We start from the raw sequence: 14,914 nt of genomic DNA on the forward strand, positions 1-14,914 counted from the left end.
ACTAATGCCTGCACTAAAGAGCACTCAGAGACTGGGGACGGGGCTCTATGGCCTGTGCCCTGTGCCCTCGGTGGTTCGGGGAGGGCTCTGGCCGGGGAGGGGTGGCGGAGTCAGAGCTAGGTAAAGCGGCCTACGGGGAGCCGGGGCAGGCAGAAGTAGGCGCTGGGGAAGAGGCTGAGGTTGATGGGGTTGCCATCCAGGCGGATGTCTTCCAGCTGCCTGCGAGTGTGTTTAAATAGCTCTGCTTTCTCCTCAGTGGTGCTGGCAAACGTTTAACAGTCAGCTCTCCAAAAAAATCCCGATTTATCGCATTTATTGACTTCTGCCCCCCCACCGTGGACAGTTTTAAACTGCCAGTGTGACGTCACTGAGCCAGGAGCTGGGGAGACGTCCGCAGCACAGCACCGTAAGGAATTGCCACCACGCAATGCCACGGACACACATAACTCCAGGAACATGGTCAGTGGTAAAATACAGGGGAATACCAGGGAAGTGATTCGTTTTGAGTATTTGTTACATTTGTTTTCAACATAATGTATTTAATCACAAGTTTATATAATTTACTTTTTATAATGGCCATGTTTAACAAGTGACTTGCAAAATTCTGGAAAATTAAATAACTGGTTTCTGCAAGCCCAGTAGTAAGAGCTGGCTCAGCCTAGCATTGCTTCCCTCCTCTTCCCCTCCCCGCCCCCCACTTCTCTCCTCCATCTTCCTTCTCTCTCTCCTCCTCCTCTTCCTCTTCCGTGGCCTCCCTGACATTCTGTGTGGGCAGGAGGGACGGGGAATATGGAAAGGACCTTTACTGCAGACATTGCTATTCTCTGAGCCAGGGCCATAGGTGCTAAGGAAAAGAGGATGGAGAAATGCAAATTCGGCTACGGAAGGACATTTCGGTATGAATGTGCTTGTGTGTGTGTGTGTGTGTGTGTGTGTGTGTTGGGGTGGGTGTGTGATTTTTGCAACTGGATCTCGAGGCTGACTAATGCCTGCACTAAAGAGCACTCAGAGACTGGGGACGGGGCTCTATGGCCTGTGCCCTGTGCCCTCGGTGGTTCGGGGAGGGCTCTGGCCGGGGAGGGGTGGCGGAGTCAGAGCTAGGTAAAGCGGCCTACGGGGAGCCGGGGCAGGCAGAAGTAGGCGCTGGGGAAGAGGCTGAGGTTGATGGGGTTGCCATCCAGGCGGATGTCTTCCAGCTGCCTGCGAGTGTGTTTGTGCTCCTCAGGGTCGCAGAAGCTGTCTCTCTGCATGGTCTCTATCCTGTTATTCTGGAAAGCACACAGGGCGGCTGAGCCCCACCTAGAGGATCTGCCCGTAGGCAGCACTGAAGGCTCTCCCTTGTGCAACTGGAGAAACTGAGACCCACAGGGCCAAGACCACACAACAAGGGGTGAGAGGAGGAGGCCCACGGGAGGTGGATGGAGAGAGAGGGCAGAGATTAGGAGGAATGGAGGGAAGAGGAGGAGAGAGGAAGGAGGCAAGGACTGGAGGGAAGGAGGAAGAAGAGAGACAGAGGGTAGGCAGAAGGAAAAGCAATTGGGCAAGACGAAATAAAGCCATGGAAGGAGAAGTGTTTTAAAAAGAAGAAATGGAGAAAATCAAAGTGGGGCCATGGACAATTACCTAGACGAGACCTACCAATCCTGTCTCCACTAAACCCTCCAGCAAAGGACCCACCGCTGCCCAAGCCTTGCAATGCCTGCTACCATGCCCCGCCCTGTTATCTAACTTGTCCTCTGTGCATTGCCCTGGCTCTGGGTGACACTCCTCACCTGCAGGTGCAGCGAGCGCAGGCTCAGGGGGAAAGGGCCGGGGACGGACTCCAGCAGATTGTCGGCCAGGAAGAGGAACTGCAGCTTCTTCATGGCCTGTGGAGAACGCAAAGAGGGTGGGAGGCTGGCGGGTCTTGGCGGGCCCAGGCGGTGCCTGGTGAGGCCAGAGTCAGGTGTCCCCATTCATTCACTCAGGGCTTGTTTAGCCTCAGCTGGGCGCCAGGCAGGTGCTGGGCGCTGCAGGGGATGCGCAGGGCTCTAAGCAGTTACAGACACCAGCTCCAGCTGGATGCACAAGGAGAGCCGCGGACACTCAGGTGCGGCAGCTGGAGCGGAAAGGAGCCAGTCAGCCGTTAATGACCCCTGAGAGGTGCGGGTGGGGCAGGGACAGGGACGAAGGGAAGACCAGGGCACATTTTAGTTCAGCCTCAAGTTCTCTGCTGTCAGAAGGGACTTTCCCCAAGGAAAAGTCTCCAAACGCTACACCTGGAGCGGAGGTGGAGAGCAGGCTCGGGAGGCACCAGCCTGGCAGAGCGAGCAGCGCAGGGCACACGGGCAGAGCCGGTGCGAGACTCCGGGGGAGATGATGGACGCAAGGCCCTGGCTCACCCTGAAGGCTTCGGGCCGTATCCCTGAGCTCCGCAGCCGGTTCAGGCGGACGTCCAGGAACTCGACGCCCCCAGGCAGCACGGGCAGAGCTGCCAGCTGGTTCCCTGCGAGGATCAGGTGCCGAAGGGCAGGCAGCCCGCGGAAGGCGTCGCTGTCGATGGAGGAGATGGAGTTGCTGGAGAGGTCAATCCGCTTCAGTTTTGCTGAAGGACATCGGGGTAGAACAAGGAGATACAGGAACGCACCATCTTTCCTTGTCCCCTAGGATCTGCCTCCGCAGCCTGCTCCTTTCCTCTCAAGACCAGGGAATTCTAACCAGTTCCCCACCTGCACTAGGTCCAAGCCAGAAGAAATAACGTTATAAATCAGGACTCCTCGGAAAAGCCCTTGGATTCCTCGGTGCCTTTCCCCGGAGTTCTGTCCAGTGGTGGCCCACCCTGTCCTGGCTGGAAGAAGCCTCCTGAGAGCGGGAACCAACAGGCCCCGGAATCCCTGGATCCGCTCCACCTCCACCCATTAGTTCACACAAAGGGCACAGAGGCCGGAAAGGCTGCGGGTAATTAGTGGCAGAAGCTGGGTTAGAGCCAGGTCTGTCTCGAGCAGGGCAGAGGCACAAAGAAGCAAACCCCACAGCCAGGTAACAGCATCAGTGCCACGGAGAGTAGACTTAGGGTAGTCTTGTCCAGAGCCCAGCTGGTCTCAGAGCTATAGTTGCTGGGACATTCTGAAAATGGTGGCTCGATTATACCTTCCCTTGCCAGCTTCCCAGATCTTTTTTGAGGACAAATAAGAACAGGCCATTTTCACCCTCTAAACTCTTCCAGGAAAGGAATTAGAGAGGCCTGGGGCCATTTCCCTTTGACAGCTAAAAAGACGGAGAGCCAACAGGGAAAGGCTAACACAGGTGGGGGCTGACACAATGTCTGGTGACTGTTCACCGGCTGGGCGGCAAGGGAAAGGACCCTGTTGGCCCCCTCTCCTCTTTTCTCAGGGCCTTACATACTCAGCCCTTCGAAGTCTTCAGCCCTGATATGGCTGATACGGTTGTAGCGGGCATACAGGTAGGCAGTCATCCAGGGAAGAGGTGGAATGTCCTCTAGGTCAATGTCGTCGCAGTACACGGAGGAACCAAGGCACACGCAGACCAGACAGGTGGGCAGACCTGGCCCGGGTGGAAGACAGAACAAAGGGAGAGGGATCCCTTCAGCCTCTGGGGCAACGGTCCTTGCCCCAAGGAGTGTCTGAGCCACGGCCATCAGTGTTCTCTTGATGGCCTGTGCGTTGCTGCCCAGAACCGACAGGCACCAGGTGCTGTTAGCGATTCCCAGCCTGTCGCTCCACCCTCAGTCACTACCAGTCCGAGCCTATCTGTGCTTTCATCAGACCCTGGCCCTGCGCACATTTTTCTGGGCCTCTGTGGGCATTTCTAGGACATTCATTGGTTTCTTTTCCATAGATCTCCTCTCTGGTTTCAAAAAGTACAGTGAAGACAAAATAGAGCCAGAATTAAGTAGAAAGGCCAGTGGTTGCTGGCTCTGCTGCCTGCCTTGGGAGAGAGAAATTAGGTAAGCTCTGTGTGGCTCCGAGGAGCATAACAGAACCAAGGGGGAGTGGACAACGCCTGCCCAGCACCGCTTTCCCCTTCTTGTGGCATCAGCGTTCCGATTTTCCACTGGGAAACAGCCCTCCCCCGTTCTCAGTCCATGACCCCGTCCTCTGTGTCCGGTGGTCATGAAGACTCAGGCCAGGCCCTCCGACAGACTGGGAAGGCTTTATTGGCTCCTACGACCAACAGTGCAGGTGGTTTCTGCCATTTGCTATCACAAGGCACAGAGATTACTGAGACACCAGTATTAGCCCGACTCAAGGAAGAACCCTGGTAGCAGTGACGCAGCCCCAAGGTTAAGAGGCCAGCAGGGACCGGCACCAGTAGGTGAACTGGGCGGGGGGAGAGGGTGGGCAGTGCCCTTCTTATCTCGAGGCCTTGAATAGTGGTTTAGCTGAGGCTCGTTATGGTCTCTTCAAGCCTGAGATCGTAGCTCCAAGAGGTCATGGACCCCTGACCGAATGGTTTCTCTGTGACGCCTCAACACCCGAGGTCCCCCCAGGGCAAACGTCCCAAGAGGAGAACAGGGAGGCTAACGACAAGCAAATGCTGAACGAACCTCGTCCCTCCTCTGCCCCAGTTTCTCATCCCCAGCGGAGTGCCAAGCCCTGACTGCCAGGGTGCCAGTCCCAGGCTCCAGGAAGTTGGGGAAGGAAAGAGAGCTGCTTAGGAGGGAATTTGAAGTTGAAAGCAGTGTGACAGCTTCATTTGCTCCCATGCCAAGTGACAGCCACAAAGTTATTTATTCTTCTCTACAGGCTTTTAATTGTCTCTAATCTAATTACCACTCAACCTGCTCCCCCAGTGATGCTATTAATTAAGGTAGGGTGGCTTTGCTAGGGCATAAGGGAGTTCCTGCGTTTCTTTGCTTCCTACTCAATTTGTGCATTCGGGCAAAAGTATTAGGGAAAGGCAGCCTCTGCCTTTGATTATGTTTTGCCCCGTGCTTACTGTGGCTGTTTCCCCTCCTCCCCTGCTGGTGAGGGTCGCCCTGGCCACATTCCACTTTGGCACCCCCTGGTGCTGGGTCACAGCTGCTTGGCCTATGACCTATGGGAACTGTGACCGTGTGACTGCACTTACCGTGGCTGGCCCAGGAGCCGGGGAGGCCCAGCGTCGTAGGCCTGGTCATCATGGGGTTTGCTGAGGATGTCCTCGCCGGCGTAGAGCTCTCGGTGGGACCGACCCTGGGTGGAGGAGCCAGGCTGGTCACCTTAACCTGGAGGACACAGCACACCGTTCACAGTAGGCCAGCTTTTGCCTGATACGGACTTAACTTTGGACTCTGGGAACCAATTTCAAATCAATTTCAAATTGGTTCAATTCACCGATTTCAAACTTGCAAAGAATCACTGTGGAGGAGGAGGGGGAGGGACAGTGGACAGTGTGAGCAGAGAGGGGACCTTAGAGAGCATCAGGCCCAGCATCTTGTTATGTGGAGGAAGAAGCTGAGGCCGAGAGAGGGGAAGGATGAGGGTCAAGGAGCCAGTGGGGTGGCCAGGCCAGAGCTGGAACCCCAGGGCCCGGTTTCCCTGGCTCCAGGCTCAGCAAGCTCATGCAGGGGCTTCAGGCTTGCACCCCCTGCCGCCCCGGTCCGGCCTGCGAGCGCCAGGAGGGGCCAAGGGGTCCCAAGGGGTAGAACCTCAGACTGGAGGACAGTCTCAGAGCAGAGACGGGGTGGCATCTCCTTTTCTAGGGAGAATAAGAGGACATGGCTGATCCCCACGCCAGTGAGCCCTGGCTTGATGGCCGGGAGACGGGTCCCACCAAGGTTGCCACAAACAGACAAAGAAATTGTATGTTTTTGTCCTCTTTCTTAGTGTCATCTAAGTGACAGGTTCCTGTGGAGGGACAAGAATTTCTGCCTCACAGAGAGAGAGATGGGGCTTGAGGCTTTTGCGTTAGGGGGAGGTGGAGAGGGGCCGGGCCCCTGGCTCCCAGTTTCTTCCAGGGAACACGTCTGGTCTGCTGTGTCCCTCACCTCCGGGAGCTGGTCCCCGTAGTCTGTGAGCTCCTCGTAGTTGCTCAGGTCAATGACGTCGCCGTAGTTGTCCGGGTTCAGGACATAGTTCCCCACGGGCAGAGCTGCATTAGAGTCCCCTGCCCTGGGCGTCTGCTCTTCTCTCCTCTTCCTCCCCTCCTTTGGGAGAGAAGCTGTCCCCACCTCCCGCAGCACCAGGGCCAGCAGGCCCAGGAAAGCCAGGAGTCTCATGGGGTCCTGGGGGTGGCAGGAGGAAGGGGACAGGCTCTCTGGAGTGTTGTGGGAACGGCTCACACTTGCCCCCTCCCCACCCCACACTGGCAGACTCTATGCCGCTCATCAGACACACACACACACACACACACACACACACTCTCAGTGTCCTCAGCACACGCGCAAGCTCCCTACAGGCTGGGACTAGGTCCAGGGGGCGTCTCCTACCAGCACCCCCCACCGTCATCCCCTGCAGTCTGTTTACATGCTCAGCCACACGCTGATGTCACTCGCAGCCACCTGTCACGTGCACACACCGGGCAGGGGCTCACGCATCTCAACACAGACACGTGAAGGTGCCCTTGTCTCCACACTTTGCTGTGAACCAGGCTCTCTCTCGAGCGTTCACAGATGGTATCTCACAGCCACACACTCAGAATATGACCCAGTCACTGAACTCGATTTTGAGAAGCTTTAACATCGAGGAGTCTTGTGGGTTTGTTTTAAAAGATCATTCATTCATGCATTTGCTAAACCGACATATATGGGGTTGCTATAAGTTCCAGGCACCGGACTTGTCTCTGGGGGGACAGAGTGAAAAAGGCGCAGCTCTTCCCAGGAACACCTAGCCCACCTGGGAGACACGGACTTACAGATTGACACACAATGTAAAAACGAACGTTAGTTTCTAAAAGACACTCATAAACGCAGCTCTTTAGAAACAGATGATCACAGATAGAGTTCTTTGTGTATGGTTGTGGGAGTGTGTACACACCCAGAATTTGCTTAGATGGATGTCTGTGTGCATCTGTGTGTGTGCACAGGTAACTAACCGTGTACATATGTGATGTGCGTGTGAGTATAAATGTTCGTGTGGTTCATCCACATGTGCACAGACGGATCAAGAAATGTGTGCGGTGCGTGTTGAGGCTCCAAGCACAAGCGTGTCCACCGTCACACCCAGCGTCTGTCTGGTAACACAGCTCTCCCCAGAGCCCAAGTTTCCAGTAGCTTCTTCCCCTTTCTTAATTCCAGCTGGGCAAGGGGACAAGCCCCAGCAGTGGTAAGAGGTGTCTGTTCACCTAGCCTCCCGCTCCCATGGCTCACTCCAAAATGACATAATCTTAAAAAAAAAAAAATCCCTAAGGCAGAGTTTACTGCCCACCCAGAAGACTCCTCCAGCTTCTCTGGCCAGAGGCCTAAACTCTCTTCATTCTCCCTGCCCAGCCCTCAACTCTTTCCCCTTACTTGCATCCCGACGGGCCTAAGGCCTCAAACCGCGGACCTTACCTCCTTAAGGCTTTTGGTTCCTGAATGGAGCCCAGCAGCTTCCAGAGATGCGCGGACTCTGGGGGAAAGTGGTCTGAATTGGGGCCTGGGCTAGGCAGTGGGTGCTGGGGAGGGTGAGGCAGGCGACCAATCAGACCGTTCGTTCTTCCTGAGGCCGCTGTTTCCCCTCCTCCTCCCTTGGGCCCGGGAGGTCCCCTACCCCATTCCTGCTCTCTTCCTCCACCCACTGTGCCCCCCACCTCCCCACTGGGCTCTTCTCTTACTCTGTCAGCTGCTTCTCTCCTTTCCTGGCCCACCCGCCAGAGAAGGCCACATCTCTGAGGCCAGGCAGTGCCCACCCCAAGGAAGGGACCCCACCCTCAGATTCTGAGCAGAGAAGGCTGCAGGGGGATTTGTGGAGGGACGGAGCTTGCCCTTCTAGCACTTTTCTCCAGCCAGAGAGCGATGAGGCTTGGGCTTCATAGCTGGAATCCAAAGATAAAAAGAGGCTGAGGTCAGGCACCCCAGCAAGCCCCCCACCACCAGAGCCCCAGTACAGGGACATAATTGAGCAAAATCACCGGAGGGAGGGTCTGAGGGCCTGGGTGGTTCAAAGAGAAGGTGAATGGGGGAGGAGGTAGGATTCGAAAGCCAACTTCAGGTTCACAGACGAGATCACGAGGAGGGTAAAGGGGGAGGAAAGGAAAGGGACGTCCTGAGCATAAACACTGGAAGACAGTGTGGGGTCCTCAGGGGGCTGGGGAATGTCCCTTCCCTCACCCTGGGCTGTGCAGTCATCCCTCGGACCCCCGAGTCCATGGAGTCTGTTATAGAAAACGGCATAGCATTTGCATGTAACCCACCCCACGTCCTCCCATATACTTTAGATCATCTCTAGATTAGTTACAATGCCTGACGAGAAGCCTGCACCTCACTTTGCTCGTGTGGATTCAACACAATAGTTGGCATGCAGCAAATTCAAATTTTGCTTTTGGGAACTTTGCAGAATTTTTTTCTGAATATTTTTTATCTGCGGTTGGTTGAATCCATGGATGTGGAACCCGCAGAGACGGAGGCCAACGGAGAGACTCCCCTTTCCTTGGTGCCTCGGGCAGGAAGCAGGGCAGGTCCCTGCTGAAGGCAGGGGGCAGGGTGGCTAAGATGTCTCCCCAGATTCTGCCAAGCTGCACCCCACATCTGCCCATGTTCTTCAGTGACGCTCCTTGCTCCCCACTCCTTCCCACTGAAGCGACTGAATCCCAGCCTCAAGGCCCCCTAAAGATCAGCTACTCCAAACCCCCTATTGAATAGATGAAGAAACTGAGGCCCAGAGAGGCGAGGTGACTTGCTCAAGGTCACTCAGAGCCAGGGCCAGCGCCCAGATCCGCTGTCAGGCCAGAGGGTTTTCTTTTGTGCATACGCCCCTCCCCCTTTCAGCCTCATCCCCAGGAGTCCTGAGTCCATGTGTCTCCAGGCCGCCAGAGCAGATGGCCTGGCAGAACTCATCTCTGCCCGGGCAGGCCAGGTGAGGGGGCAGATCTAATAGCCTGGCAGAAGAGGGCAGCGCTTGGCCTGCAGTCTTCCATGGCGCCAGCTGGTGTGTGCGGGGGCTTCCCCAGCCCAAAAGCCTGGTCACCAGAGCAAGACATGGCCCTGCGCTTCTGGCAGGCTCCGTCTGGGGAGAGACACCATCAGGGCTCTGCTGCGTGGAAGGAGAGATAACCCTGGAGCCTGGAGGGCGCCCAGGAGGCAGATGGCCCATTTGGCGGGCTGTGCTCCTCCATTTCTCTCCACGGCCTGGGCTGCGCGGCCAGGTCCCTCCGCCCCCACAGCAGCCTGGGCGCATCCCCCTCTCTGGCCCCACAGCACCTACTGTGCAAAGTACAAATGCAATCTCCACACTCGCAGGGGCACACACAGTCCTGCCACCCCTGCTCTGCTGCCGTGCCCCACCGCCCCCCACCCTGCAATGGGCCTCCCCCACGTACCTGTGCCTGCTCCCCGCACTCCTGCCAGGACACGGGCTCTTGTCCTAGACCCTCTCCCAATTTCTACTTTCACTTTCCCAAGCTCGCAGGTCACACACTCTCGGTCCCATGGGTTTCAGGAAGCGTCCATGGATACACATCCATGGACCTGTGGGGAAGCGTCTCACCAGCAGGCTGCTGGTCCCGCAGCTCAGTTCTCCCAGAACCTGGCCAGAGAGGCAGCAGGTGGGGGAGCCATCCTAATCCCAATCTCTCATTAGGAGAGGCACAAGGCATGTTGATGGATCGGAGGTGGCAGGCAGTGTGGACAGAAGTCTGGCCAGCCCACCCTGTTGCTGCCCCTCTCGTGAACAGGGGGGGAGAAAGGCGCAGGGAAGTTCAGGAACCCTCCTGCTTTTTGGAGGACATGGGTATATTCCCTGCTGAGGGGTTGTAGCCGCATAACTCCATGACCGGAACACGACCCTCTCCTCTTTTTCAGACGCCCCCCCCACACACACACACAAGGTAGATTCCGCACCCACCTACCTCTTTGTTCATGCTGTTTCCCCTGCTGGTTATGTGCTTGTTTTTTTCCTTCTCCCACCTGGAAACATATGATTCATCCCTTAAGTGACAGCTCACATGACAGGAGCCTTCCTGGTTTTCCCCGGGGCAGAGGTAGAAGCCCTCTCCTCAATGCTGTTTGTACACAGCATTATTACAAACTCTTAAGACGCTGAAGCATCAATGCATGTATTTTTCTCCCTTTGCCAAGTTATGAATTCCTCAAGGGCACGGGGTGTATATGACCAAACCTTGAATCTTAGCTGGGAACTGGGCAGGTAGTCAATGCCCACCGAACATTTGCTGAGTTGAACTGGAGCAGGTGTTTGGTAGGCAGGTGGGAGGGGTGAGGGCATCACCTGGCAGTTTTCATCCTAAAGAAGACGGCGTAGGCTGGGAGGATCATGAATCCCATTTATGGAACTAATCTTCCCTCTGAAGAGAGATTCTGGGTTACCCGGCTCTAGCCCTTCTGTGAACTTCTGCATGCCCTGTGGGCCATTCCAGATGATTTGGTCCTTTGTTCTCTGCCCTCAATACAGCTCTTCCACTGTGTCCTGTGTACATTGCATCTCCCCAATTAGTCTGCAAGCTTTGCTGGGTTGGGAAAGACAACTCTTTTGGGTCTTTCTATGTGTGTCTCAGTACTGAGCATCTGGGAGCCCCTTGACAATTTAGTATCTGTGGATTGAAAGAACCTGGGACTTTGGGCTTCAAATGTAGCTGTCAGATTTCTGGTCTGACTTTAGGAATAATTTCTCATGAGGGTTGTTACTTTTGGAGAAATTCTCTAAGAAAAGGCTTTGTTATAGTTTTCCTAGGAATTTCTTAAGAATAGGATATTTTCTCCACTCATCTTCTCAGAGCAAATGAGAGGTGGGGGACACGGAGGTGGGTGGCAAGAAGACTTTAAGGCGTTATTCTTGATCTGTTCACATTGTCAAGTTCAAGCAGGGTGTTTTTCATATTACTTTATTTACTCTGCTGTGAAGCGTGTTGAAATGTGAAAGTTGTTCCACAAAGGTAACATGTCTTCAAGAGAGAATAGATACATGTACAGAGGACGCATGCATACCTGCTTACACACCTGTGCATGCAGATGTCAACAGCACTGTGGGAATGAACTTGTGTGGGGGAGGGGGCTTTCTTAAACCCAAGGGAAAATGGCACGTTGTGAGTGTGTTGGGGGAGGGTATGCCTGTGAAGCGAATTTACCTCTAATCCCCTCTGGCTTATGGCTGCAGAGAGCAGTGGAGGGAGCAGACATATTCTAGATGGGGCAATGGGATGATGGTGATTGTGTTGCTGCTAAAACAAAACAGCTGGGTTTGCAGGATCAGGGGAATGACCCCTCCCCTCTGGAGAGCCACAGAAGCGGTGTTCCCGAGTGCCATCGCAGGGGCTGAGGTTGCAAGGTGTGACTAAGGTGCCGAAGGGGAGCATATTCAGGCCTTGGCACCAGGTTGCTCTCAGCCAAAACAGCAGACTGACTTTAAGCAGGAGGCTTGGAGAAACCCGCGGCAGCTGGGAAGAATGAGGCGGTTGTAGTGGAGCACCCGGGAAGGAGGCTGTAATGAAATGGGCCCTACTTTCTATAATTAGCAAAAGAGAAAAGTGAGAAAGTATAATCGGAATTTCCTGGAGTTAGGAACCCAGCTTAACCCAATTTCTCAAAACCCCCTGGAACTTTTCTCATCCTAACTCGGAGTTGAGCTCTATCTTACTCATTTCTAGAACATACACCCCCCTACGCCTCCCACCAAACCACACATTCGGAGGGCTGAGGAGGAACAGCATCCCTTGCAGGAAGTTGGGGAGAAGGTGAAAGCGAGGCAGCCCTGCCAAGCCGCTCACCTGGGCCAGGCAACAAGGGCGGGGAAGCCTCTGGGGCAGGGACAGTCCATACAGGGAATAAATTACTGAAAGGGAAGGGGATGCTATTTAGGACTTGTCCTGCATTAGAATGTGATTTCAAGCGTGGGGCCGCAGACTCAGAACATGAGCGCCGGAGGGACCTCGGCGGAGCATCTCATTCGCCCCCTTTGTGAGCAGATGTGGGGGCTGAGAGCAGAAGGGACCCGGCAAGGGCACACAGCGAATGGGCGCAAACCGGACCGTCACCTGGGTTCCCACGGCCACCCCACGTGTGCTCACGCCCGCGGCAATGAGCCCAGCCCTGCACCTTTCTGCCCTTTAGACCCCAGAGGAGAGAGACGCTGGGGCCCAGGGCTTGTCCCAGTTGGAACCCAGGGGGAGAGTAAGACTGGACCGTCACCCCCACCAGCCACCAGGTGTCGCTGACGTGTCTGCGTGAGAGGCGGGGCCCGAGTTCAGACGTGGAAGAGTCTTCTGGGAGCTTCCGGATGCTCCGCCCTCCTCCCGGTTTCTCAGGAGCCTCCTCCCCGGGCTGGGAGTGACTAGACCGCCCGCACTGACGGCGGACAGCGGGGGCGGGGCTGGTGCCTCGCGACCTCCCTCGTGGACCCCGTTCCTTGGGCCTCGGGCTCGCCGAGGCTGGGCCCGGGGCTGCGGGACCCACGTCCACCCACCCATCTCCATCCCGGGACTCTGGTCCCTCCCCGCCCTGCCCGCCGATTTCCGGTTCCTTGCGCCACTCTTGTCCCCCTTGGCTGTTCCTCGCCGAGGCCCAGCCAGGAGGGCTTGTGCTGTGTTCCCCCGGGGCTGGGGGCCGGCTCATCCCAGTGAAGAGCCGCCAGATGATGCAGGCCTTTGCGTGGGAACCCTGACCTCCGCCCCCACCCCCACGCTTCCTTCCTGGAGAGCCGGGGTGACGTCTGGTGCCGGGGGACGGGGCGGTGGAGCAGCAGTATTGGAAGAAGGGATCCTTGGCCAAGGAGAACTGGGTTTCTCGGCCTCTTTGAGCCAGAGCAGCCCAGGATGGAGGAGTCTCCAGCCGGACTTTCCAAACCGCTTCTGGGCGGCCCTGACCATCTTCTGCTTGTTGGCCAGGACCAAGATCTGATGCCAGCGCACGGCCCAGATGTGCCAGGGGCCGCGGGTGGAGGAGGGAGACCGGGACATGAAGTCTTTAGACACACATCTGTGTTTCTGGAGCAAAGGGAGACCACAGAAGGCCAGAAGTTTGGGTGTGCACTGGGTGCCTCTGAATTGGGTGGGACCAAACCAAGCCCTGGGAAGTCTCGCTCCAAGGGCTGCAACAGAGTGTATGGCTTTTCCCTGCCTCAGAAAGGTGGGATAAGAGAGGCAAAGCTGGGAGCAGGGAAAGGAGATAGAGAAAACGGACGGCGGGCACAGGCGCCTGGGCCCCAGCCTTCAAGTGCGGTCGGAGGAGATCCCGCGGCAGAGGGCGGCCTAGATGACCACGGACTGCAGCAGGCGGAAGCACATCATGAGGTCCAGTGGGATCGGCGGCTTCAAGTAGTTCCCATCCAGCCGCAGGTAGCGCAGGTGTGGCACGTTCTCCAGCTCCGAGGAGAAGTCGTGGAAGGCGACTAAGTTGTTGGGGCAGATCTGGGTCCCGTTGATTTCTATGGAGAAAGGAGAGGAGAAGTCGGCTGGAGGTGAAGATGAGCAAGGAGAATGGGGGCGGGGCGGGGGGACAACCAAGAGTGAGGACTGCAGACTTCCCCTCTCTGGAACTGGCTGACTTTGGGAATGCGTGACTGTAGGTGAGCTGCCCCGACCTCCAGCCTTGATTTAATCATTTGCAACATGAATTAAGTTGGAATTGGGCCGGGCACGGTGGCTCACGCCCGTAATCCTAGCACTCCGGGAGGCCGAGGCGGGAGGATCGCTTGAGCACAGGAGTTCGAGACCAGCCTGAGCAAGAGTGAGACCCCCGACTTAAAAAAAAAAAAAAAAGTTGGAATCGATCAACAATTGTTATTGTACATTTACTCTGGAGAATCAGACGTGAACTTTGAGCTGGGGCTTTAAGACTAGGTAGGGTTACCAGAGGTAGAGACCTGGGGGATGGTGTTCTGATAGACCAGTTTAAATGAAGTTGTGGAGGCCAAAATTCTGCTCATGGCAGAATCTGGAAATAGTAATAGTGCAATATGATGTACGGCAGAGAGTAAGCTGGGAAGGTAAGTTGTGGCAGGTTTTCAAATACTATTTAGCTAAACATCAGGGCTTCGATCTGTGGTCTGAGGAATGGCATTGAGCAGGACTGCCTTTGTGAGAGTGATGTTAGATTATATGAACCATAACGTCCTGGGGCATTAAATCTGGAAGGGTCCTTAGAGACCCCTATGATCAGGTGTGTACCGTAGAAGAATCTAGCTACAGTGTGGAGAAACACTGGGGTTAGGCGAGCTCTGAAGCCAGCAGGTGGACGTGAGAATTACTCTGCAGGTGTTCCTTGAACTGGATGTGAGGGCGTGAGGATGGACGAAGGTGGTTAATGAAACAGGGATGACAGGAAGAGGAAAGGGGGCCTGGGGAGACTCGGGGGCCCCAGGGACATGATGAGCCTATTGATTCTAAACCGTGCAGGGCCTAGAGATTCTATTTTCTTTCACCCCTTGTTGGATGGCATCAGGCTTGTCAGCTTCTAAATGAATTTTTTAATTCTATCCCTTGCCTCATTTATCATCTTTGGAGAAGGAGGAGGAAAAGGAGGAGTCATCTTCATTGTTGTTATTGTCTTCCTCCTCTGCCATCACTGACATAGGTGACTTTGGGCAGCCGACTGACCTCCCTGACGCTCAGTTCCCCAGTCTGTGAAATGGTGAGAGTGGTCCCTGCCCTGTGCGTCAGATGAGAGAACGTTGACACAGGCATTTTGCAAAATGTAAAGGACAGTACAGGTGACGGCATTATGGTCATTGCTAAGAACTTAATCGTCACACTGACCTCAGTCCCACTGAGCCTGTTCTGTCTGTCAAGGACACAGGAGACAGGCTGGATGGGGGGTGGACACGTGGGCAGGGCATGATTGTTCTGA

The 14,914-nt window shown here is 55.5% G+C and overlaps 2 protein-coding genes across 5 annotated transcripts in view; both read right to left on the minus strand.

Moving 5' to 3' along the window:
• Positions 1 to 1,097: 1,097 nt before the first annotated feature.
• OPTC (opticin) lies at positions 1,098 to 6,199 on the minus strand. The gene is made up of 6 exons (XM_069459576.1): positions 5,969 to 6,199; positions 5,071 to 5,206; positions 3,385 to 3,543; positions 2,382 to 2,584; positions 1,773 to 1,868; positions 1,098 to 1,268 (listed from the first exon to the last, which is right to left on the minus strand). The coding sequence occupies exons 1-6, from the start codon at positions 6,197 to 6,199 to the stop codon at positions 1,098 to 1,100; spliced, it is 996 nt and encodes a 331-aa protein (XP_069315677.1).
• Positions 6,200 to 10,971: 4,772 nt separating this feature from the next.
• The window catches only part of PRELP (proline and arginine rich end leucine rich repeat protein), a 117,746-nt gene continuing 113,803 nt past the window's right edge, over positions 10,972 to 14,914 (minus strand). For all 4 annotated transcript variants that reach the window (XM_069459747.1, XM_069459749.1, XM_069459746.1 and 1 more), the window contains one exon: positions 10,972 to 13,493. In XM_069459747.1, coding sequence (XP_069315848.1) covers positions 13,318 to 13,493 — 176 coding nt within the window. In that variant the 3' untranslated portion in view covers positions 10,972 to 13,317. The remainder of the gene's footprint in view (positions 13,494 to 14,914) is intronic.

The sequence above is a fragment of the Eulemur rufifrons genome, chromosome 27 (assembly GCF_041146395.1).
Source record: "Eulemur rufifrons isolate Redbay chromosome 27, OSU_ERuf_1, whole genome shotgun sequence".
NCBI classification, from domain to species: domain Eukaryota; kingdom Metazoa; phylum Chordata; class Mammalia; order Primates; family Lemuridae; genus Eulemur; species Eulemur rufifrons.

What these genes read in the sequence shown, in the direction of transcription:
- OPTC (XM_069459576.1), bottom strand. Translation starts at nt 6,199, where the DNA reads ATGAGACTCCTGGCTTTCCTGGGCCTGCTGGCCCTGGTGCTGCGGGAG. An exon ending in CGGCTCCTGGGCCAGCCACG is followed by an intron (nt 3,544 to 5,070) that starts GTAAGTGCAGTC and finishes CACCCGGGCCAG; the next exon opens with GTCTGCCCACCTGTCTGGTC. An exon ending in TGCGCTCGCTGCACCTGCAG is followed by an intron (nt 1,269 to 1,772) that starts GTGAGGAGTGTC and finishes TGTGCTTTCCAG; the next exon opens with AATAACAGGATAGAGACCAT.